This window comes from Panthera tigris, chromosome B3, assembly GCF_018350195.1.
Source record: "Panthera tigris isolate Pti1 chromosome B3, P.tigris_Pti1_mat1.1, whole genome shotgun sequence".
In the NCBI taxonomy this organism is placed as follows: domain Eukaryota; kingdom Metazoa; phylum Chordata; class Mammalia; order Carnivora; family Felidae; genus Panthera; species Panthera tigris.
This window is the reverse complement of record NC_056665.1, coordinates 49,792,619-49,818,143: the sequence shown is the minus strand read 5'-3', so window position 1 is coordinate 49,818,143 and position 25,525 is coordinate 49,792,619. Positions and strand designations below refer to the sequence as shown.

Sequence of the window (25,525 nt, the reverse complement as noted above, 5' to 3'; positions counted from 1 at the left end):
CTTGGTTTTTCCACTTGTAAAAGGGAATTGTACTCTATGGCTTCTGAAGTTCATTCTAGTTCTAAAATTCTGTAGTTATAAGGACACTTGTTATAAACCCATGGAGTAGAGGTTTAGTCTGTTGTAGGTGAAGAGGAAAAAAATGTTTAAGAGAAAAGAATGGATCTTGTCACTCATATGAGGTCTGAAGGTATCATTTTTTCTTAAAAGTACAGGGATAAAGGAAAGGCTTTTTTCCCCTTCAGTTGTCTAGGCTGAAGAACCTAACTTAACATATCTCAAAGGCATTCAGTTGATTTGAAGCACAATGACAGTTGGATTTACTGCATACTCTCTAATTAGGATGCGAGACAGCTACTGATGTTCAACTTTCGAAGCGAAGAAGTTAGAGGCATGAATTTATATAACTAATGATACTCTAGCATAACAGTTCATGCAAATCTGAATGGCATAAAGAAAATGTCATAGTCTATCTCTTAAAATGGTCTTATAAGTTCTTGGGGAGTGTCTTTCCTAACAGGAATAAAAAAGGAAACAAAAGACAGTGTAGCATTGGTGGACCTGGGGCACAATTCTTTTTCCTTCCTTCCTTTCTTTCTTTCTTTCTTTTTTTTTTTTTTTTACAATACAGAACACCATACATGTTTTTAAATTTCACGCAACATTCCACAATACCCATCCTGAATACCATAGCTCAGCAAGGTGATTTAGGACATTCCAAGGAGAGTAATTTCCTGCTGGATTCAGTAAGGAATGTTCAGTGATTTCTCAATCATATATTTTAAGTTGAGCTAGCCATTTTAGGATGTATAAATTCTGGCCAAATAGGAGGGTTGGAGAGAAATGATATTTAACAACAACAACAAAAAAAACATAGCCCAGATAAGATTGTGATAAATTACTTGAAGCACTTCCCTTGTTGAAGCCAACTACTAGGGCCAGCAGATTTGGTCTTTATTAAAACCACTCTAGGAATAGTTAGGAGGATGGAATAAAAGAGAAAACAAGAACACAATGTGGAAATAATTGCATTGGAGTCTACATGAGGATAATTCTGCATCAAAAATTGAAGAGGATAGGACAGATGGAGAAAATATTTGAGATGTTATCAGTCATATTCCAAGTGACTATGGAAGGTAGAAGGCAAAGAAGGGTCAAAGATGATTTTCACATTTCTGCCTTAACGGTATGGTATCAATAAAATTTGAGACATAAGTTAAGGATGGACAGGTAATACGTTCATTTTTGATATGCTGACATTTAGGTCATCCAAGTAGAAAAGGCCAAATAGGCATGTGGGAATGTAGACATGATACTCAGGCATCCTGTTAAAGCTATAGATAGAGATTTGGGGGGTTGTTAACACAGGGGTGGGAATTGAAGACATAGGCATGGATGTGATTGCTCAAGAGACACTGAGTGGGAAAAAAAAAGGAGACGAGGAAGGGAGAATTGAAGGACACTTATTTCTAAGGAGTATATAGAGGAAGAAAAGTCATTAAAAGAGAGACAAATGATAGGCAGAAAAATAGGAGAGCTAAGAGAAGGTAGTCTCTAGAGAAATAAGGAAAAAGAGCTTGAGAAAGCAAGAGTGAATGCAGGCTGAGTAGGCTGAATAGTCATTGGAGATCACTATTAAGAAACCACTGGTGATGTATACATGAACATTTCAGTGGAGCGTCCAGAGCAGAAACTACACTAGAGGAGATCAATATTTAAGAAATAAGGAAGCTATAAGTTTTACATTTATGCTGTGAACAGTTTGATGGTCAAGAGAAGAAAAGATATTAGCAAGCTATCAATGAGAAGCTAGTACTAAATAAGTTGGTCTTTGTATTCTATTTTTTATTTTAACAAAGTGTTGTTTGAGTACATTTATAGAATGGGGTCTTGAAGATGATGATGAGGGGGAATGAAGACAGAAAGGGATATTTGAGCAGAATCCAAAACAAGGAACCAAGAGCTCAAGTTGAACTGTTTTCCTTGGAAATGAAGCTTGCTTTCTTTTTCTTTCTTTCTTTCTTTCTTTCTTTCTTTCTTTCTTTCTTTTCATAGATATAGTGATGGTGTCTGCATTTATTAAAAGATTGCTCTGAAAAAACCTTCAGGACATGAAACCCACCAGTCCAATGACCAAAATTTGGGACCTGTGTAGATGAAGGCCAGGGACTGATCATCCTCCCTGATATGCACTTGTTTAGATAAGCAAATAATGGAACTCTAACACTGATGAGTTGAACAGGAGGAAAAACAGCCTAGTAATGTGTATACAACAGAAAGGAGATGAGGTAGTATTGAACACTGGGGAACAGGAATACAATTCACACAAAATTTCTTCCTGCAAAGCCTTAATTCTTTTAAAGAGTTTGTATTGAGCTGTTGAAAGAGTTTAAAGCCACTTTCCAACTGACTAGTTCTATCTCCAGCAACAGCTTGATGGTTGGATTAACAATTCCTGTTTTAAGAGGCTGAAATAACATAGATTCCCTTCACATTCCTTGGGGAAATAATGTGTGCTGGTAAAACACGAACAAACCAAAACATGCAGAGTGGGTATGGTAACCATATTTTTGGAACTAAACAAATATCAGGACATAATCTGATACGGGCTGACAGTGAGACAAAAATTTGAAATCAGGACTAAGTTTGTAACTCCAGAATATATGGTTGCTAAGGAATGAAAGATTTCAAATGCAAAAGTATTCTATTAATAGTCAATGCAAATTATCACTCCAAGGAGAAGGAGCACTCTGGGTATCAAGATTTCCTTTGAGGGATAATTTCCGTGCTTCTTTCTGCCCTCACCTCCTTCCTCAAATATTTAGTAAATGCCTAGGCATACAGGGACAGACGCCCAGGGTGGACAGTTAACTAAGACAGAAATCAGTGGAAGAGATAGATTAATAAGAGAACAATTAGAAGAAAGATTCGTACAGATGTTGTAGTAAACCGCATAGGTAGTGCAGGGGTTAGAGCTACTAACAGCACAGGGCCGGCAGCATGGAGGGCAAGAATTGCTAAAGTAAGTGATGGATGCATTGTCTTTTAAAGGAAAAGTAGAAGTGGGCCTTAGGGAAGAAGAACTTAGCAGATAGCTTGCATGCTGGCTCTCTCTTCCAGACAAGTCTTTTTTTATTATCACAGCTCAGTGGTGTAAAATATGTCAGTGGTGTGAAATCTCAAGAGAGTACCTATGTATGACGATAGTTCATTCTGACCATTAGAAAATCATACCCTTCCAGCCTTGATTTTGGAATTCTAAAACCTATCATGGAGTGTGGATAAAATCTGTTTCAAAAGCTTTACTATAAATTCAGAATCTTACTCTGTATATTTAAATTCTCATTGAGTATATTCCTCTTTACATGGAGGCATTTATTTTTTATTTTTTGCCAGCCAAGTTGTTTACGTACACATGCTAATTCAGTTTGTAATTTTTAAAAAAATTTTAAAATGTTTTTATTTATTTTTGAGAGAGACAGAAATAGGGTGCCAGCTGGGGAGGGGCAGAGAAAGAGGGAGACACAGAATCTGAAGCAGGTTCCAGGCTCTGAGCCATCAGCACAGAGCCTGACCTGGGGCTCGAACTCATGAACTGTGAGATCATGACCTGAGCCTAAGTCAGATGCTCAACTGACTAAGCCACCCAGGCACCCCTCAGTTTGTAATTTAAAATAAATTTATTAACCGTGACTTTTGAATGCTTGTTTTTTTTCCTTTTAATAATAACTCTAAATAACAATATAAAAAATGCAAGTTGATATTTGATATTACATTTAGAACCAGTCTAAGTTTTAAATCTTTGGGAAAAAGATTTAAATCAGGTAGTCTTTCACCTTTCCAAAGTAGCCAATAATTTGTAAAACGTGCTGTTGGTAATTTAGGCAATGAAGTCTAAAAGCCCAAGTTATTGTTTCTTACAAACTTAAGGAAGTTTGTAGTAGTAAGGAAAATTTCTTCTATATGTACGAATAAAGAAATGCAGAACTCAAGAACTGGTTAATTTGCTGCCTAAAGGGATTGTTTTATAACTAGATGAGTATGATATTTATAATCATTATTATTGCAAAAGACCTGCAATTCAGCCTCATAATTACTGCTTCTGTTTTAATGTTATAATGGTATGATTTTGATCAGATGAACAACAAGTACTTTACTGAAATTATTATTTTTGGGGTTTTTTTGCCTGGTTCCATGACAGAGGCGTTAGTTTGCACCCACTTGGAAACTTAAGCTTCTATGAGGAAATGAAAACTGTCATCCAATTTTTAAATTGCTATAGATTTGACAGGTTCACAGTTTCAAGCCAAAGCCAACTATTTGATAGAAATCTCCATTCACAAAATACCAAAGGTAGACTAAAATAATTTATGGGAAAATAGCATAATTTCATCCAACTGATCTAACCATTTTTATATGACTTTAGAGTCATTATCTTAACAGGTGAAAAAAACCTCAATGTGTATATTAAACTAATTTGAAAACAAAATACACATTTTAAATAAGAAGCAATCCCAGGGTGCCCTGGTGGCTCGGTTGGTTAAGCATCTGACTATTGGTTTCAGATCAGGTCATGATTTCACAGGTTCCTGAGTTTGAGCCATGTGTGGGACTCTGAGCTGATGGGGCAGAGCCTGCTTGGGATTCTCTCTCTCCCTCCCATGCCAGCCCTCTCTCTCTTCCTCTGTCTCCCCCCCACCCCGGCCCCCACTCCATCCCTCCATCAAAATAAGTAAATAAACTTTAAAAGAAAAAAAGAAGCAATCCAGTTTCCTGGTTAAAACTCTACTCTCATAGCCATTTCCTTGGAGATGACAGGTATATGGGCAGGAAACTAACACCTATCTACCCAAGCGGTTTACCAAAGAGTTGGAAGCATGAAGAAACCCATGGAAGGGCTTCTCTCTCATTCCTGTTGCCCAAAAATCTTATCCAAATGAAATAAAAATGGTATTAGGTCAATAGCAAGAAAATACAATAAAAAATGTTCAGACTGAATGGTGCCTTGGGAGTGGGGCAGACAACCCACAAATATTTTCTTGGTTAAAGTTCGGTGAATTACAGTTTATTAGGCTATTTTTGTTTCAATGCCTATCAGTGTCTTTTTAACTTAAGTGCTAATTATCTTTCTGAATCACTGCCTTATGACCAGCTATAGCTTAATGGAACTCTCAGAAATTATGAGACTCAAGGATATTCTAATTTTCTAACTCCAAAAGAAGTTTGTAACAGTAGCCTATGTATCTGTGGGTGAGAGCTGTGAGCTTGTCTGTTGATGGAGACAGAAAAAAGATAAAGTCCAGAAGAATCACATTGGCTCTATAGAGGGGCAGCAGAAACTAACCAATGTTGAAACCACCTGAATTTGAGTCAAAATTGACATCAAGGATTGGTTTGATAAAATCAGTAGTCACATGCCAAGTGCAATTTTTTATTTCCATTCCAGTGTGTTTAATCATGGTAATATAAGCTAGAGCCACACAGTGTGCTGAGATATATAAATAATACTTCTTCCTAACAGTATCTTAGTCTAGAAAATGTTCTTGGATGATTACGGTACTAAATGACCAGTGTATAGTATGAGGGATATTATTTGGCTGGCTTCCCGGAGTTGAAATTTAATATTGGGTCCTGTATTTTTTGGTGTCCATCTTAGGTCCTCCTATTTACTATAAGTCCTCCTTTAATTTGTTCTACCCCCAAAAGTTGGCTTTATCCTATCCCTTGTTTTCAATAGTAGATCCGCTTACATAATAATTATAGCTACTAAAGGCAAGAAACTAATTTCTAAAGCATCAAAGGAAGGTTGACTTAATTACAGAGAATATTCTCGATTGCCCTTTACATGAATTCCTATCAACTTGAGATAATACATCTGTTACAAGTCATTCTTTTTTGACAGTTTGTGAAAACTTAACAAAAAGATTACAAGTTTCTAAAGTGCTAATGAAACTTGTGTTGATCCTGAACTTTAATTACAAAAATATTCTGTCAATAGATCGATAGGTTTATAGTTACGTTTATTTATAGTATAGTTTTTCTTGTAATGGTTAACATTATTTTAAGAACTGAAACCAAATAAAAAGAATAGTTGACTTTTAACATTTGCATTGTAAAAACATCTTCAAATATGTTATCTTGATTTAATTATTTTTTATTTGACCCTAAATGTGCTCAGTAGCTTAACTTCAAGCTATAAATATTTGAAAACTTAAAGAATAATAAAAATAAAATGAGGAACATTGGATCTTGAACTCTGAATTTCTAATTGGCATCTAGGAAGAGAAGTCAGGCCTATCACCTCAGAGAAACATTGCAGTGCTTGGATAATTTATTTTCCCTATTTTTAATTCTCTAGTTTATAATTTAATTTTTAATTTTAACTATTCTGTAGTTATAAAAAATATATAAATACAGTCAAGTCACAGTACAACACTCACAAATTAATTTTTCTTACTATTTTTTTTTATTTTTATGGGCCTGTTTATTTACAAGGATAGTAAAAACTGAACTATATTTGAAGCAACATGTATATTCAACTAATGCATAACACAATCAATTTCTAAGTTATGAAGTTACCGTGTTCTGAAGTTACTTTCTCATGCCTTGCATCCCATTGCTGTAACCAACAAAGGCTTTGCTATCTAGCTCTCATCTGTATGCATGCCATGCATTTCGATCAATTTTTTTCACACATATTTAGAATTTCCTAAATTTTGCACTTAATTTCAAAGATTAAAAAAAGGAAAGGAAAGAGGATATGTGTGTTGTATTGTTTGAAGTTTACCTTGTAATAAGCAAAATGCCTGTAAGAGAAACAAAAGTGTACTTTCTCACAACTCCAAAGTAATATCGTTTATGGTCTTTCTGCAGCTAGATCCTGAAGCTAGTGCTATTCTAAAAGAACTTCAAGTTAAACTCAATGGGGTTCTGGATGAGCTCAGCATCACTTATGGTGAAAGGTAAGTGGCTAAGTAGTTATTATCCAAATGTGTTGGGTTTCCGCTAATAGTAATCATGCTTTCAATGCTCTTTCTCTCCTCTGACTGGTTAAATTCATTTAACTTCAATAATCAAACCACGCACTATCTCCTCTCAACAACCCCACAATCTACCAGTGAGGTCTTGATACATGTTCGCTGGAACTTTGCATGATCCTTCAGTTGGGTAGTACTTTTAACACTGTACTCTAAATTCTGCTTTACTTGCCTATCTTCCGGACTTTACTAGTGTGCTTCTTAAGGTCAGAAACCGCATATCTCATTCCTACCTGAAATTCTAGTGTGTCAAGCTTAGTAATTATTGAAAGAATGAAGGGAGGGAGAGACGCTTCACATACAAAAGAAGAGTGAGTTACATTCATGCCATTTATATTATTGTGACTGCACTTCCAAAGAACTGAATTCCAACCCCATAAGCTAATAAAGCCAGGGCTCTAGGTTTTAAGGTTTAGGAATCTTGATGTAATTACCCATAGGAGAGTATTGGCACATCTATATTTTTTCTATGTTTTTTAAAGTTTATTTATTTATTTTTGAGAGAGGTACAGCCCAAGTGGGGCAGGGGTAGAGAGCAAAGGAGACAGAAAATCCCAAGCAGGCTCCATGCTGTCAGCACAGAGCCCAACGTGGGGCTTAAACCCAAGAAATCACGAGATCACAGCCTGAGCCAAAACCAAGAGTCTGATGCTTAATGGACTGAGCCACCCAGTCGCCTCTATTTTTAAACAATAAATTTTCCTTCTCTATAGTGTGGCTCTAAAGAGAGAAAAATCCATCCTAGATAAACTTCATTTTGGCCCTACAGGAAAAATCCATTAGATCATCATCAAATGTTAAAATAGAAAAGCAAACACATCTTTAAAGAGGTTCATTAACTTCATACAGATTTTCTTTAAAATTGTTTTAATGTTTATTCATTTTTTGAGAGAAAAAGAGATAGTGCATGAGTTGGGGAGGGGCAGGGACAGAGGGAGACACAGAATCCCAAGCAGGCTCCAGGCTCTGAGCTGTCAGCACAGAGCCTCATGAGGGGCTCAAACTCATGAACCCTGAGATCATGACCTGAACCAAAGTCAGTTGTTTAAGACTGAGCCACCCAGGCACCCCCCAGAATTTGCTTTAAATATTAGTTTGATAAATGTTCACTTACTGTGTTCTGTTATCAGATGGCCTATCAAAATTACTCTAATGAAGGTTATCTATCTCTTTGAACCCCACTCATCAGTTATTATTGGGTTTTGGAAAGATATATGCTTAATAAATATTGATTAGATATGCTACTTTCAAATCAGAAAGACTAAAAAGAAAAAGACACTAAAATCATCATTTTTCCCCCAAATATAGCAATGATGCAAAGTAAAGAAGAATCCCATATTGGCCTTCTCTTAATTTTTTAAAATTTTTTTAATGTTTGTTTATTTGTGAGGAAGAGAGAGAGAGAGACAGAACATAAGTGGGGAAGGGGCAGAGAGAGAGGGAGACACAGAATCTGAGGCAGGCTCCAGGCTCTGGGCTGTCAGCACAGAGCCTGACGCAGGGCATAAAACCACAAACTGTGAGATCATGACCTGAGCTGAAGTCGGATGCTTAACCCACTGAGCCACCAAGGTGCTCCGGCCTTCTCTTTATTATTCATTGTCTTTATGTAGCCCACCTTCACAGCTCAGGTGCTGAACAAGAAACAGCCTTGCTGTATTGAGTCCAAGGTGATTCCTCTGCCTTCTGTTTTGTGTTGTTAGCTGACCTGGATGATTGTGCTTACTTGACCTAGATATTCCTAAGCAATTTGAAGATTCTGTGTGCCTGGAGTTGGAGATGCCGACATTGTCCCAGAGACGTTCGGGCTTACTGGCTCTGACTTGAGTGACACTTAGTTGATGGAGGCTTTTGGTCAGTCAATTTGGGCCTACCTCTCTTCAGTGCAGTTGTGAATTATTAATATGTGGTTAGCAAAAAAAAACTGTTGCATTAAGCTAGGAAGACAAAAATAGAGATTATTTAGCAAAGTCAGGAAAAACAAAGAGGTGTCTGGGATAGCAAGGGGTGTTCAGAACCTAATGGGAAATAAGATGACTAAACAGAATAGAAATTAGAATATAAACAGAAAACATATATTCAAATTACTTTCTGGAATATAGCCAAATCATCCTTATGAATAAATACTTTTTGTTTTGTTCTGTTTTGTTTCGTGGGAGGAATATTCAGTTTACAAAGGCTGAATTTATGATTTGAAAAAAATTGAGCGAACTTCAGTTATGAAATAAGGAGTGATGCTTGCTGTTAGAAGAGCACTGGAAGTATTTTGTTCATGTGAAGCCAGATATTTTCACCTAGATATTGAAACTCCTGGTTACCCAGCACTATTTCTTCATTATTTTATTAAATATAGTAAAGAATTTAGTATTGTGTGCAACTATGGCTAAGATGATTGGAATAAACAACCCACATGCCATGCTTTTCTTATAAAAAGAATAGTTATTATATACCTGTTGGTATGAATTTATTTCCCACACAACCGATCAGATTATCACACCAGGTGGATGGGATGGCTATAATGATCAGCGTGACCACACTGTAAAGTCAAACTGGATCATTTTAGTCTGAATCAACCTTCTTTAGAGTCAAAATTAGCAGTCTAGAGCCTTAATATTAAGTGTATAATTAATTGCCCCAAATCTGTTCTGTCTGGTGTTTTTAAAACCCACAACCAGGGGCGCCGGGGTGGCTCAGTCGGTTAAGTGTCTGACTTCAGCTCAGGTCATGATCTCACACTCCATGAGTTCAAGCCCCGCATCGGGCTCTGTGCTGACAGCTCAGAGCCTGGAGCCCCCTTCAGATTCTGTGTCTCCCCCTCTCTCTGCCCTTCCCCTGCTCTGTCTCTCTCTGTCTCAAAAATAAAAATAAAAACATTAAAAAAATTAAAAAAAAATAAAACCCACAATCACATAATTTTTGTATATGGAGCTGGTAGGATGATTTCACAGTAAAGCCAGGGCAGAGCCAAACCACACATCTGAAGCCCAGGTTCCTGGGACTTTGACATGCTCACAGGAATCAATTCTTTTTATTTTGTCATGTTCTGTTTTGTTTGTTGGGAGGAAACTAAGTGATATAGTTTCACTGATATCTTAAAGATGTTCTTACAGATGTTCTTGCAGTTTTCAAAACTTGTGCCACTTAGGTTTCTGCTTATATTTTGGAGTTTGGCTTTGGGCTTACTACATTTCTTTTAATGATGCCTTTGGTACCAGTGGCTAGCTGGATTAAGAAAGGAATTCATGAACATTTCCTAGGAATTCTCCTGTTAGTATTTGACTTCACGGGTACTTATAAAATCTGTCATTATTAACTGGTACCACTTTTATTCAAGCTGATTGCTACAGACTTCTCCAACTAAAAAATTCACACAGAAAAAATATTTTAGGTGAACTTACCAAAAATTAATAGAGACAAAAAATTTTAGGTGAAATGCAGGTGTTGGTTTATCCTGGATTAATGTTAAGATAAAATGTCACTGTCTCTGATACACTGATAACCCTTCTTCCATATGCCTGATCTCACACACGGAGCTGGCTTCTGGTGGGAGTGTCTATTGTAGGAGAACTCATTTAAACATTTTTATAAATAACTATCATAACTTCTTCTGCTCAATCTATCCTCCACTCCAATACACTGATTTGAGAAACAGTGCAAAAGGAAGCAGCTATTTCAAGGGTGATTATTACTACAGTCAGCAGGATCACTGATGACCCAGTGGTAAATCAACTAATTCACATTTTCCAACATTATCTACCTTGCTTTTCTATTGTCCCAAATATTTGCCACTGTACCCTCACTAAATACACACACCACCACTATCACCACTTACTTTCTCACATTCTGCACCATGCCTACCCCCACCTTCCTCCACAACAACTACCTAACAAAAATCTAAAGGCAGGTCTGGCCAGGTAAAAGCCAAAATACACATATCTGGATTCTTCTGGACCTGAGTTTAATTCAGTGAGACATCCTCTTTTAGATAAATATGCAGGGAGCTAAGAAATGAGCTACATGCATAGGGGCAAGCTGAGGTTCAAGGATCCAGAAACCAAATACAGATACCAAGTCCAAAGAGGCAGGAATGGTATTGTCAACAGTAAAGCAAGTCCAGGAGAAGTCGGGAGCCAAAGATGGATGATGGTAAAAGTAGATTCAGGTCTTGACTCTATGCTCAAAATTACATAACAGTTTATTTATAAATCTGCTATAAAAAGTCCAGGAGGTGGGCACCTGGTTAGCTCTGTCCATTAAGTGGCTGACTCTTGATTTGGGCTTAGGTCATGATCTCACAATTTGCGAGATCGAGCCCTGTGTTGGGCTCTGTGCTGACAGAATGGAACCTGCTTGGTATTCTCTCTCTCCTCTCTCCCTGCCTCTCCCCCTGCCCACTGTCCCTCTCTCTCTCTCAAAATAAATAAACAAACATTTTTTAAAGGTCCAGGAGGAAGGAAAACATCCAAGTTGTGACAGCTTAAAATATATCAAAGATTTCCAATATTTGGTAGCAAAACCAAAAATTAGAAAAATAAAATATTGTATAACAGGCTAAGTAAAATATTTTCATGATGTAAATTCTAAAATAAATTCTCACATGTGCCACAAGAACAAGACATTCTGTGTTTTGTTCATCGATATATCTTCAGCACCTATGAACTGAGATTGGCACATAAGTATTTTAAAATATTGGTAGAATGCATGCAATGATAAATACTTATATTTTCTACTTAATGGTAGCATTATATGGTGAAAATTCCTAAACTTCTATATAAAATTTTAGAAATTAGTACATTTGGAAACGACTCAAATAATATGAACTCTATAACCTCTATGTGTGGGAGAAGAAGAGGGAATGGACTGACTTGATTACAGTACTTTTTTTTTTTTAGTGTTCATTTATTTTGAGAGAAAGAGAGTGTATAAGCTGGGGGAGGGGAGAGATAGAGGGAGAGAGATTCCCAGGTGGCGTCTACACTGTCAACATAGAGCCTGACATAGGGCTCGATCTCATGAATCATGAGATCATGACCTGAGCAGAAATCAAAAGTCAGATGCTCAATCGGGCCTGACCCACTCAGGCACCCCAACTGTGATACTTTTTTAAATAGACTTTTTCCTTCTAATCATCACCATTCTAGTGATGGGACCATTTTACAGGTTGTCATTTATCCCCATTCTCCTAAATTTTTTTTTCTTGCCTGCCTGTACATCTCTAATAATTACTTCTGTTGTTAGAAGTGTGAAAGTAATAGACACTATAGAAGAATGATAGTGATGATGAGTCTCCATTATTTAAATGTCCTACTTTGTGCCAATTATTTCGGTAAAAGATAGAATGAAGAAATAATGCTAAAGATTACTTTTCACATACTTATTTAAATCCTTGGAGTGGTGAGGCATCTGGGTGGCTCAGTTGGTTAAGCATCTGACTTCAGCTCAGGTCAGAATCATGCAGTTTGTGGGTTTGAGCCCTGCATCAGGCTCTGTGCTGACAGGTCGAGGCTGGCACCTGCTTCGGATTCTGTCTCTCTCTCTCTCTCTCTCTCTCTCTCTCTCTCTCTCTCTCTCTACCCCTCCCCTGTTTGCTCTATTTCTCAAAAATAAATAAATAAACATTAACAAAAATTTTAAAAAGTCCTTGGAGTGGTGAGGTAATAGAAGTGGGTGGACGGAGAGCGTCCACTGATACATTCAGCCACTTGTTCTTGAGCAACTTCTTTGTGCAAAGTGTGACATCTGGTTCTGTGGTGTGGATAAGTAGCACCAAAAAAAAAAAAAAAGTGCTTGCCTTCATAGAGCTTATATTCTAGTTGGGGCAACAGGCAATAAACAAATTAAAAGTATGCAATGTGTCAAATAATAACAATATATAGAGAATAATAAAGCAGTTAAGAAAAAAAACTGTGAGGAAATGGAGAATGATAGAAATGTCATTTCAGATTGAGTGTTCAAGAAGAATTTTCAATGGACATGGCATCTGGTGTATGACTAAGAGTGAGGGACCAAAAGACCCATGAGAAATTTCATGGGAGAGGGAACACAACAGTGTCTATGAGATAAGAGTGTCCTCAGAGAATTCTAAGAACACTAAGAGGATACTTTATGATGACTTCCTGATGGAATGGATATTAGTATGAGAGAAACACATTGGACTTCTAAGTGGAAAGGTTTCATAGGCAGTTTAACAAAGTGGTCTGGAGCTCACATTAGAAGTCAGGTCTGCAGGGGTGCCTGGGTGTCTCAGTTGGTTAAGCCTCTGACTTCAGTTCAGGTCATGATCTTGTGGTTCATGAGTTCAAGCTCTGCATAGGGCTCTGTGCTGACAGCTCAGAGCCTGGAGCCTGCTTCGGATTCTGTGTCTCCCTCTCTCTCTGCCCCTCCCCGGCTCACACTCTGTCTCTATCTCTCAAAAATAAATAAACATTAAAAAATTTTTAAAAAGAGGAAGTCAGGTCTGCAGATGTGTATTTGGGAATCACCAGTATATTGACATTGTGAAAGCCATGGAACTAGATACAATTGCCAAAAACAGCTATATTTGACAAAGAAATGGAGTGGTCCAATGATCAAGCCTAATTACAATGTAGGGTTGCCAGATAAAATATAGGATATACACAATTAAATTTGAATTTTAGGTAAAGAATGGATATATTTAGTATACATATGCCTGAAATATTGCATGGGGTGTACTTATACTAAAAAATATTCACTATCTGAAATTCAAATTACCTGGGTATCCTGTTTTTTTTTTCAAGTTTATCATTTATTATTTTTGACAGAGAGAGAGAGACAGCAAGCAGGGAAGGGGCAGAGAGAGAGGGAGACACAGAATTGGAAGCAGGCTCCAGGCTCTAAGCTCTCAGCACAGAGCCTGACCTGGAGCTCGAACTCAAAGAGGGAGAGATCATGACCTGAGCTATAGTCGACTGAGCCACCTGGTTGCCACATAGCCTGTCTTTTTATTTGCTAAGTCTGGTAACCAATGCTACTCCAATGCTTAGAGGTCAGGTAACTGAGAACAGAGCACAGCCAGTGAGATTAGAGGAAAGCCAAGAGGGTGTGGAGTCCCAGATGCCTAGTGAAGAAGGTGAATCCCATGCCGAGAGTCTTTCAAAAACATTTTTCCAATGCTCAGAGGAATGCTCAGCTATTTCTGTGAGAGATGGGGCCAAATAAACCCCCACTCAAATTAATTCAACCTGAAGAGCATTACTTTTTATCTGCTTATATGGGTCCCAAGAAAGCTTTGATTGCAACAAAATTTTTTGCAGCTGAACAAGAAGTTTGAAGACTGATGAGCATGGGAATTCACACCACTTGAAACAGATCAAACTCCTTGGAGTTGAATTAAACAAAGACAAAGGAATCATAAATATTTGTTTTTATTTCGGAATTTATATTCCTTATTTTTAGTTTCCAGCTTATCATTGAAGACTGTATAAAACAGATGAGTTTTGAACTAAACCAAATGAGAACAAATGGAAATACTGCATCTAATAAGAACAGTGCAGCAATGGATGCAGAGATTGTGTTAAGACCCCTCATGGACTTCTTGGACAAAACGTAAGTTTCCTACCTAGTTTTCTCTTTAACCACCTCCCTAAATTTGACTGATACAGTTTTTAAGAGAAAAAAATTGTTCTCCTCTACATAAGATAGTTTTAAAAAGTCTTCTGGAGAAATACGCTAATTCATCAAAAAGGAAAAGACTTTTAATTCATTACTAGATACGAAAAAAGCAGGCATGACTTTGTGCAGGAAAGGAAATAAATAATGATAACTAAGGAATTTGCTGTTCTGAGGGGAGAAAACATTAGGATTTGATGCTTCTCAGATAAGATACTGTTTTGCATCCTCTTGGACATCAAAAAAGACAGGATTAAGTCCAGAATGTCTGATTTCATGTCAGAAAACTGAAGAAGAGATAGCACAAGTATGAGCAGAATTATTTCAGTTCAGAGGCAAGTAGACTGCCTGACTCAACCTTCAGTAATTTATTGAGCACCTATCTGTATCAAACTTTTTATTTTAGGCACTAGATAGTGACAAAAAAGAGAGTCAAAGTCCATGACTCCATGGAGATTATGGCCTAGTAGTAGTGCGAGTGGGTGGAAATGGAGGCCTTTGTGACCAACTAAGACTGTGTTCTTAACCAAAAAGGCTTGATTTTTTTTAATGCTTCTGCTCAGTTCCTACTCTTAGAAGTTCTAATTTCATAAGTTTGGAGTAGGGTCAAGGCATCTATATTTTAAAATAAGTCCACAATGGGTCACCATTGATCTAAAGCAACCAGAGACATGATTTCTTAAATAGTGGAACTTAACACCAAACTGAAGGTAGAAAAGTAAAAAATAATTTTGAATGCCTACGAAGGGAACAGTGTTACACCTGGTGGTTTCATATGTTACCTCATTTAATATTGTTGCAGCAAATCAATTGATACCAAAGGGACCAAAATAAGTAAGGACATAATAGCTTTCTTTAAAGGATAACAAAGAGAGAATTAGTAAAGAGGACCTCTTCTATATATTTATGACATATTTTATTCATTTTTCAAAATATTTATTTATTTTTGGAGAGAGAGAACATGAGAGAGCACAGTGGGGAAAGGGCAGAGAGAGAGAATCCTAAGCAATCTCCATACCATCAGTGCAGAGCCTAAAGCAGGACTCAATCTCATGAGCCATGAGATCATGACGTGAGTGGAAATCAAGATTCGGAAGCTTAACCGACTGAGCCACCTAGGTGCTCCTTTGACGTAAATTTTAATTCCATTTCCCTTTGTTTATAGCTTACTGAATAACCAAGACTAATGTTCATTATCACTTTAATTTCAATTTTGGTAGACAAATTGTCTTTTCTGTTTGTATGAGGAAATATCTAGGATATAACTTAGCAAGAGGGAGGTGGGCATGTAGGTGTAGAAGAAAGGGAGAAAAATCATCTTCATTTCTTTAGTTTCTTAATGTAGACTTTTACCATTTAATTTCCTGTATAACCCCTTGACATTTTTATCTTATTAGATGGCTCTTTCTATGACCAATACAGAATCATATCACATAAACACACTACCATTTGGTTGTGAATGTGATGGTGAATGGAGAGCAGGACAAAGCAATCCTCTTCAAACTCCTATGGAATGCCTTATGGTTTTAGACTTCCAGCCAGTCATTTATCCAAATGTTGTGGAACATAGAGAAAGTTCTAAGTTATCCTAATCCTTTTAACTACTAGTTGAGCAACATTGTATCCATTTCACCATCTGTAAAATGAGGCCAAAACATAAAGTCAGTGGACCCTCCTTTTCAGCATATTTAGATTATTTTACTGTCTTAATTTTATTAGAATTATACAACATTATATAATGTATATATATATATATTTTTTTCTAATTCTTAGTAGAAAGGGACAGTATATAAAGATACAAAAAAAATCTATGAGCTTTAAAAATTTGTAAAAGATTTAAAATTTTTGGAAAGAGATATGAGGCATGAAGAGTTGCACAAATTCTCAAGGCTAATAAAAATGTGTAACCATAAAGCCATTTGTTAGGAGAGATTTTTAAAAGTCAGGTATTCTGTTCTTAGGGAGCCAACAGGTTAGGAAAAATACAAAAATAAACACAATAAGGTATAAGTTAATAATTCCTTGTTCAAACTGTCATTAGAAATTCCATTTGCGTTAGATCTTTCTAGGTGGGTAGGACTTAGAGGTATGGAAATGAGGGATAGGAACTCTGGAGGAGGGAGAACAGCTGGATACTGTCTTCATGAAAATCCGATCAAGTGTATGACAGCAAATCTCTCTTGCCAGCTGGAATACATGGTATTTGAAAATTGTTTGGTTAATTGGTCTGTGGTTAACCAATTTAGATAGCTCAGTTTCCAAAATATATGTTTTTCAGTTTGCATTATAGAGTGGGTTAACTCTAAATTAAGGAAGCAGTTGCTAGATCTCCTGTTTGTTCATTTAAAATGAACAATGGAGGGCTTAAAGTCTTTAAGGTAGCTTTGAGAAAAATCCCCTTAGAAATCGTGTTATATTATAAATGTATAGGCTGTCTTTGTGTAGCCTCTTTAAATAAAACATGTCTGTATGTTTCATTTTCTTCACCAAGACCTCACCACTCTATAAAATGAACTGTAAACTCTATTTCCAGCTGGCAGAAATCCCATGCAGAGCTACAAACATGTCAAGGGTTTTATACCTATTCATTCATTTCCAGTCTGAGCAGAATTAGTTGGCATGCCAAGTGTACGAGCTGACCATAAAGACAAGGTCAATGCTTAAACCCAGACCTTTTGAAAATGGAAATTACACATCTGCTACAAAAATGGCAGATTGGTTTTGTCTCAAATTACCCTAGGAATATCTCCGAGGTTAGGTACTTTGGTTCTGCTGTGACACATCTGCTGGTTTCTACCCTATGTCTATATCATGAATGCTACTCTCCAACAGTGGTTTCCAAATAGTGGGGCTACAGATTCCATAACTATGCACAGGGGTCCCAACACCCACCCCCACCATCTAAAGGAGGTTATTTTCATATGTTTTCCTGTTTTAGGTATCTGCATACAGTAGAGTTCGGAGAAATAATTCTACATAAATAGATATTTTGGAAATCTTTCCCTTAGCCTCTCATATGTCACCTGCATTTAGATGTTAATTATATATATTTAAAATAGTCAACTCTATCTCAGAACCAGAATTGAAATTATAATTTCTGAGTCTAAAAGCATACAGAGAACTTAGGAACACTGTAGGGAGTTGATGAAGCTATCCTGAAATACATGACCCACCTCTAGCCCTCTGTGAAACAGGTGTAATGAACTCTTATTAAAGTAGCCTTACAGAGTTGAGTGTCCTATTGCAGCACATTCAGTAAATATTGATACAGCACTGTGAATTCACAGAATGTTGGGCCTTCATATGGTAGCGTGTTTGTCGAGGGCATCATAGCACATTGGATAACACTGGATTTAGAGGACTTTTCAGCCCTCACTTAATAGCTTCACTTCCTTGAACAAGTTCCCTAACTTCTCTGAAACTGATGTTTGTTTGTTTTTTTAAGTTTCATTTATTTATTTTGAGAGAGAGAGTGTGTGTGCATGCACAAATGGGGGAGGGGCAGAGAAAAAGAATCCTAAGCAGGCTCAACACTGTCAGTGCAGAGCCCAACCCAAGGCTCAATCTCATGAACCACGAGATCATGACCTGAGTCGAAACCTAGAGTCAGACTCTTAACCAACTAGCCACCCAGGAACCCCTCTGAACCTGTTTTTGATTTATAAAGTGAATGTAGTAATAAACAAAAAGCATTTGCAGAAGAGTTTTCTAAATTTAGGTGTTACATAAATACCGGATGATGTTATCATCATTCTCACCATGAGAAGAATTTATAAGAAATATAAATATAAACCTATTCACATTGGTAAATTTGGCATCTTAAAAAGCTGATCTTAGAAAAACAGAACAGATTGGTAACTGCCAGAAGCTGGGGGATTGGGAGAGTGGGTAAAGTGGTCAAAAGGTACAAACTTCCAGTTATAGGATAAGTAAGTCCTAGGGATTAATGTATAGAATTGTAACTATAGTTAACAATATTTCACTGCATATTTAAAAATTACTGAGGGTAGAGTAGATCTTAAAAGAATTTTTAACTGCCTGAGGTAATGGATGTTAACTTATTATGGTAATCATTTCGTAATATATATGCATATCACATCATTATGTTATACACTTGAAACTTACACAATGTGATATGTTAATTGTATCTCAATAAAACTGAAAACTTTTGACTCTTGAGTAAAATTATATGCATCTTTGTTGTTATGTTGGAGCAGTTACAGATAGTGATAAAAATGTGTTTCTTTAATGTTTTGCCTGCATCGTGAACATGGGGTATGTAGTAAATATGAATTAAGAATGTGGGTAAAAATCATCTACTTTGGGAGCCTTGATGTCAATATAGGAAACAATTTAAGGGAAGTGATATGCTCAGTATATTTTCTACCAGTAGTGAATCATCTAATATGTAATATGCTGAAATGTATTTTTTTCAGTAAACAAAATTTAGCATTAAGGCCTATTTATATATTTAAATCTCAGTATTGAAAATGTGAATTTCTGATCAATAAAAAAGTTGATACCTTGATATGAGGCTTATAAGTGACTGTGTTTTATTTCAGATTAAGTCTCTCAGCAAAAATCTGTGAGAAAACCGTCCTAAAGCGAGTTTTAAAGGAGTTATGGAAGCTAGTTCTTAACAAAATAGAAAAACAAATTGTCCTCCCTCCTCTGACAGATCAAACAGTAAGTATTTAAAACCAAAATTTGAGTATACTTTTTTTTTAATTTTTGAGATATAGTTGACAATGTTAAATTAACTTTAGGGGTGCAACAGTGATTTGACAGTTATGTACTTTATTTAATACCACCATAAATGTAGTCACCATCTGCTACTGTACAAGGTTATTAAAATAATATTGATTATATTCCCTCTGCTGTACTTCTCATTTCCATGATTTATTTCATTAGTGGAACTTTGTACCTCTTAATCCCCTTCATCTTTGTTGCCCATTCTCCCATACACCTCTCCTCTGGCAAACACTACTTTGTTCTCTGTATTTATGAGTCTATTTCTGTGCTTTGATTTGTTTATTTGATTTGTTTTTTAGATTCCACATATAAGTGAAGTCATATGGTATTTGTCTCTCTCTTTCTGACTTATTTCACTCGGCATAATACCCACAAGTTCCATCCATGTTGTCATGAATGGCAAGATCTCATTTTTTTTAATGGTTGAGTAATATTCAATTATGTGTGTGTACATATGTATGTCTACATGTATACACATATGTACATACATACATTAATTCATGGTGCAGACCAAAAACCAAAGAAACACATTTTCATACACACACACACACACACCTTCTTTTTCCATTCATTAGTTGATAGACCCTTGGGCTGCTTCCTTACCTTAGCTATTATAAATAATGCTGTAATAAATAAAGAAGTGCATAAATCCCTTTGAATTCGTACTTTCATTTTCCTTGGATAAATACTCAGGAGTAAAATTACTGAATCATATAGTTTATCTGTTTTTAATTTTTTGAGGAACTTCCATACTTTTTTCCACAGTGGTTCCACCAATTTACATTGCCACCAAGGAAAATGAAGTGCATGAGGGTTCCCTTTTCTCCACATCCTCACCAACACTTGTTATATCTTGTCTTTTTGATTCTAGCCAGTGTGACTAGTGTGAGGTGATATTTCATTATGGTTTAATTTGAATTTCCCTGATGATTAGTGATGTTGAGCATCTTTTCATGTGTCTGTTGGCCATCTATATGTCTTCTTTCAAAAAAGGTCTATTCATGTCCTCTGACCATTTTTTAATTAGATTATGTGGGGGTTTTTCTGTTTTTGTTTGGAGTTTTTTGGTGTTGAGGTGTGGAAGTTCTTGATATGTTTTAGATATTAACCCCTTATCAGATATATCATTTGCAAATAGCTTCTCCCATTCAGTAGGTTGCCTTTGCATTTTGTTGATTACATTGCTGTGCAAAAGCTTTTTAATATACTATAGTCCCAGTAGTTTGCTTTTATTTCTCTTGCCTGAAGAGACAGATCCATAAATATGTTTCTAAGGACAATTCCCAAGAGATTACTGCCTATGTTTTCTTTCAGGAATTTTATGGATTTAGGTCTCACATTTATGTCTTTAATCCATTTTGAGTTTATTTTTGTGCGTGCTGTTAAGAAAGTGGTCACGTTTCATTCTTTTGCATGTAGCTGTCCAATTTTCCCACTACCTTTTGTTAAAGACACTGTCTTTTCCCCATTTTACATAATTGACTCTTTGTTGTAGATTAATTAACCACATAAGCATGGGTTTATTTCTGGGATCTCTATTCTGTTCTTTTGATCTATATGTCTATTTTAATGCCAATATAATCCTGTTTTGATTACTATGGCTTTGTAGTTTCTTAAAATCTGGGACTGTGATACTTCAAACTTTGTTCTTTCTCAAGATTGCTTTGGCCTTTCCAGTCTTCCATATAAATTTCAGGATTATCTGTTCTATTTCTGTGAAAATGCTATTATTATTTTGACAGGGATTGCATTGAATCTATAGATTTCCTTGGGTAGTATGGACATTCTATCTTCAAATCCTTGAGCGTGTTGTATTTTTTCATTTGTTTGTGTCATCTTCAGAATAGAAGTCTTTCACCTCTTTGGTTAAATTTATTCCTAAGTATTCTATTCCTTTGGTACAATTTTAAATTGAATTGTTTTCTTAATTTCTCTTTTTGGTACTTCATTATTAGCATATAGAAATGCAAAATATTTCTGTATGTTGATTTCATATCCTGTAACTTTACTGAATTCACTTATCAGTTCTCATTTTTTTGGTGATGTCCTCAGTCTTTACTATATATAGTATCATGTCATTTGCAAAGAGTGACAGTTTTATGTCTTCCTCAGCAATTTGGATGTCTTTTCTTTCTTTTTCTTGTCTCATTATGAAGCCAGGTCTTCCTGGCTTCCTGTGCTGAATAAAATTGAGAGTAGACATTTTTTTCTTGTTCCTAATCTGAGAGGAAAAGCTTTTATTTTCTTCCCCATTGAGGATGATGTTAGCTATGGGCTTTTACATGTACAGCCTTTATTATGTTATATTTTCTCAGATGCATTTTCTACGTCTATTGAGATGATCAAATGAGCTGAGCTGAAATCAAGAGTCAGATGCTTAACTGACTGAGGCACCCAGGCCCCCCTAGTTGAGGGTGTTTATATGCATATTCATCAGGGATGTTAGCCTGTAGTTCCTTTTTGTAGTGCCTTTATCTGGTTGTGGAATCAGTGTAATGCTGGCCTCATAGAATGAATTTGGAATTTTTATTTACTCTTATTTTTTGGAGTACTTTGAGAAGAATAGGTATTAACTCTTCTTTAAATGTCTGTTGAATTCATCTGTGAAGACATCTGGTCCTGGACTTTTGCTTGATGTGAGTTTCTTTATTACCACTTCAATTTCATTACTAGTACATACCTGTTCAATTTTTCTATTTCTGCCTGATTCAATTTTGGAAGATTGGATGTGTCTAGGGATTTATCCGTTTCTAGTTTTTCTCAGTATTCTTATAATCCTTCATATTTCTGTAGTGTCTGTTATTTCCCCATCTTCATTTCTGATTTTGAGTACTTTCTTTTTTTTTCTTTTTGAATCTGGCTAAAGGTTTACCAATTTTGTGGGACATCTGGGTGGTTCAGTTGGTTGAGTGTCTAACTTCAGCTGTGGTCATGATCTCGTGGTTTGTGAGTTTGAGCCCCACGTTGGGCTCTGTGCTGACATGTCAGAGTCAGAAGCCTGCTTTTTGTGTCTCCCCTCTCTGCCCCTCCCCCACTTGTACCTCTCTCTCTCTCTCTCTCTCTTTCTCTTTCTCTCTCAAAAATAAACAAACATTTTAAAATATTGAAGGCTTATCAATTTTGTTTATCTTTTAAGGAAATAGCTTTTGGTTTTGGTGGCTATTTGTTAGTCTCTATTTCTTTTATTTCTATTCTGATACTTATTTCAATCCTACTGTGGGCTTTGTTCTTTTTCTAGTTTCTTCAGGTGTGATGTTCGATCATTTATTTGACATTATCCTTGCTTCTTGTTGTAGGTTTGTATTGCTATAAATTTAGAGCTGCTTTTGTTGAGTCCCAAAGATTTTGGAGTGATATATTTCCTTTTTCATTTGTTTCCATGGATTTTTTCAATTTCTTCTTTGATTTTTTTTTGATACATTGATACATTGTTAAGTAATATGTTGTTTAGCCTTCATGGGTTTTTTTTTCTTTCATTTGTTTGAATTGTAAATAATTTCTAGTTTCATACTAATGTGATTTGCAAAGATGCTTAATAATGATATCAATCTTAAATTTATTGAGACTTGCTTTGTGGCCTAACACGTGATCTATTTGTCCTGGAAAATATTCCATGTGCACTTGAAAAAAAAGTGGGTATTCTGCTGTTTTGAGATGGAATGTTTTGTACATCTCTGTTAAATCCATCTAGTCTAATGGGTCCTTAAAAACTGTTTCCTTTTGATTTTCTGTCTGGATGATTTGTCTATTGATGTAAGTGGGGTGTTAAAGTCCCCTAAAATTATCGTATTATTGTTAATTTATTTATGTTAATGTTTGCTTTATGTATTTACACGCCCCTATGCTGGAGGCATGGATATTTACAAGTTTTACATCCTCTTGTTGGGTTGATCCCTCTGTCATTATGTAATGCCCTTCTTTCAATCCTCTGCAGTCTTTGTTTAAAAGTCCATCCCATCTTACATAAGTATTGCTACTCTAGCTTTCTTTTTATTTCTATTTGCATAGAGTGTTTTTTTTTATCCCTCCCCTTTCAGTCTCTATGTGTCTTTAGATATGAAGCATATCTTGCAGGCAGCATATAGATGGGTCTTTTTTAATCTATTTGAGTCATTCTGTATCATTTGATTGGAGCATTTAGTCCATTTACGTTTAAAGTAATTATTGATAGGTATGTACTAACTGCCATTTTGTTGCTTTCTGGTTTTTGTATTTCTTCTCAGTTCCTTTTTTCTTTTGCTCTCTTGTGGTTCAGTGGCTTTCTTTAGTGTTAGGCTTAAATTTCTTTGTATTTTTTGTACATCCATTATGGGCTTTTGATCTGTGGTTACCATTGGGTTAATATATCATATCCTATATATATAGCAAAGGACCCGGACATTTATGAACAACTTATTTCTTTCTTTTTTTTTATATGAAATTTATTGTCAAATTGGTTTGCATACAACACTCAATGCTCATCCCAACAGGTGCCCTCCTCAATGCCCATCACCCACTTTCCCCTCTCCCCTACCCCCCCATCAACGCTCAGTTTGTTCTCAGTATTTAAGAGTCTCTTATGGTTTACTTCCTTCCCTCCCTAACTTTTTCCCCCCTCCCTTTCCCCTATGGTCTTCTGTTAGTTTCTCAGGATCCACATATGAGTGAAAACATATGGTACCTTTCTCTGCCTGACTTATTTCACTTAGCATAATACTCTCCAATAAGTTTGAACACTTTCTAAAAGCACTAAATTTTTACTCCCACATTCACATTTTTTGTTTGTCATATTTTAAGTATTTTTATTTTGCCTATTCCTTGACCAATTTCTGTACATATAATTGATTTTATATTTTTGTGTTTTAACTTCCATACTGGTTTTATAGGTAATTAGTCTGTTACCTTTACTATATGTTTGCTTTTACCTGTGAAATTTTTTCCTTTCATAATTTTCTTCTAGTTACATGTCTTTTCTTTCCACTTAAATAATTCCCTTCAACATTGATTATAAGGCTGGTTTTGTGGTAATAAACTCCTTTAACTTTTATTTGCTGGGAACTTCTCTCCTTCAGTTTTAACTGACAACCTTATCAGGCATAATATTTTTCATTGTAGGTGTGTTCCTTTCAGCATGTTGGCTTGCAGTTTCTGCTGAAAAATCAGCTGACATCCTTACAGTGTTTCCCTTATATGTAGCTGTTTTCTCCTGGTGCCTTTAAGATTCTCTCTATATCATTATATTTTGCCATTTAATTATTATGTGTCTTGGTGTGAACTTCTTGGTTTCATCTTGTTAGGTGAAAGCACTCTGTGCTTTCTCAAGCTGGATGTCTGTTTTCAGATTAGGAAAGTTTTCAGCCTCCTTCTCTCTCTCTTCTCTTTCTTGGATTTCTAAAATTCAAATGTTACTCTTGGTGATATTATAGAGGTCCTTGACCTATTGTCAGTTTTTACTTTTTGCTGTGCAGCTAGGTTGCTTTCTTTGACCCTGTCTTTCATATTGCTAATCCATTCTTCTAGTTTATTTTTCATTTCAGTTAATGTATTCTTCAGCTCTGACTGGTTATTTTTTATATTTTCTATCTCCTCGTTGAAGTCCTCACTGAGTTCACTCTTTTCTCAAATCTGGTAACAATCTTTATGACCATTACTTTGAACACTTTATTAGGCATATTGCTTATCTCCATTCGTTTAGCTCTTTTCCTGTGATTTTGTCTTGTCATATTTTTCTGTTGCCTCATTTTGTATTATTCTGTGTTTGTTTTTATGTATGATGAGGTCATCTGCATTTCATGGTCTTCATAGTAATGACCTTGTGTAGAAGAGCTCCTGCCTGTTGTGTCCTTGCAGCTTAGTCTCTTCTGGTCACCAGAACCAGGTGCTCCAAGGTTGTTCCCTGTGTGTACCCATCTGTTGTGGCTAAGCTGTGACTCCTGTGGGCTCATTGGTGGGTGGGGCCAGTACTCATTCTAGCTATCTACAGTTGGACACTGACAGTTGTTTGTACACCGAAGGGCAGTGCTTGCTCCCTGTGCAGTCATTTAGAGGCCCAGTGACAGAAACTGTGGACATGCTGGGATGTGGAGTTATCTGTCATTTTGATGGCAAGAGTCACTCTAGAGGGGCAC

The 25,525-nt window shown here is 36.2% G+C and overlaps 1 protein-coding gene across 1 annotated transcript in view; it reads left to right on the top strand.

Annotated features, from left to right (window-relative positions):
- The window catches only part of UNC13C (unc-13 homolog C), a 569,448-nt gene that overhangs the window by 463,533 nt on the left and 80,390 nt on the right, over positions 1-25,525 (top strand). The window contains exons 23-25 of the mRNA XM_042988813.1: positions 6,874-6,962; positions 14,454-14,603; positions 19,229-19,352. Of these exons, the coding sequence (XP_042844747.1) occupies positions 6,874-6,962; positions 14,454-14,603; positions 19,229-19,352 (363 nt within the window). The remainder of the gene's footprint in view (positions 1-6,873; positions 6,963-14,453; positions 14,604-19,228; positions 19,353-25,525) is intronic.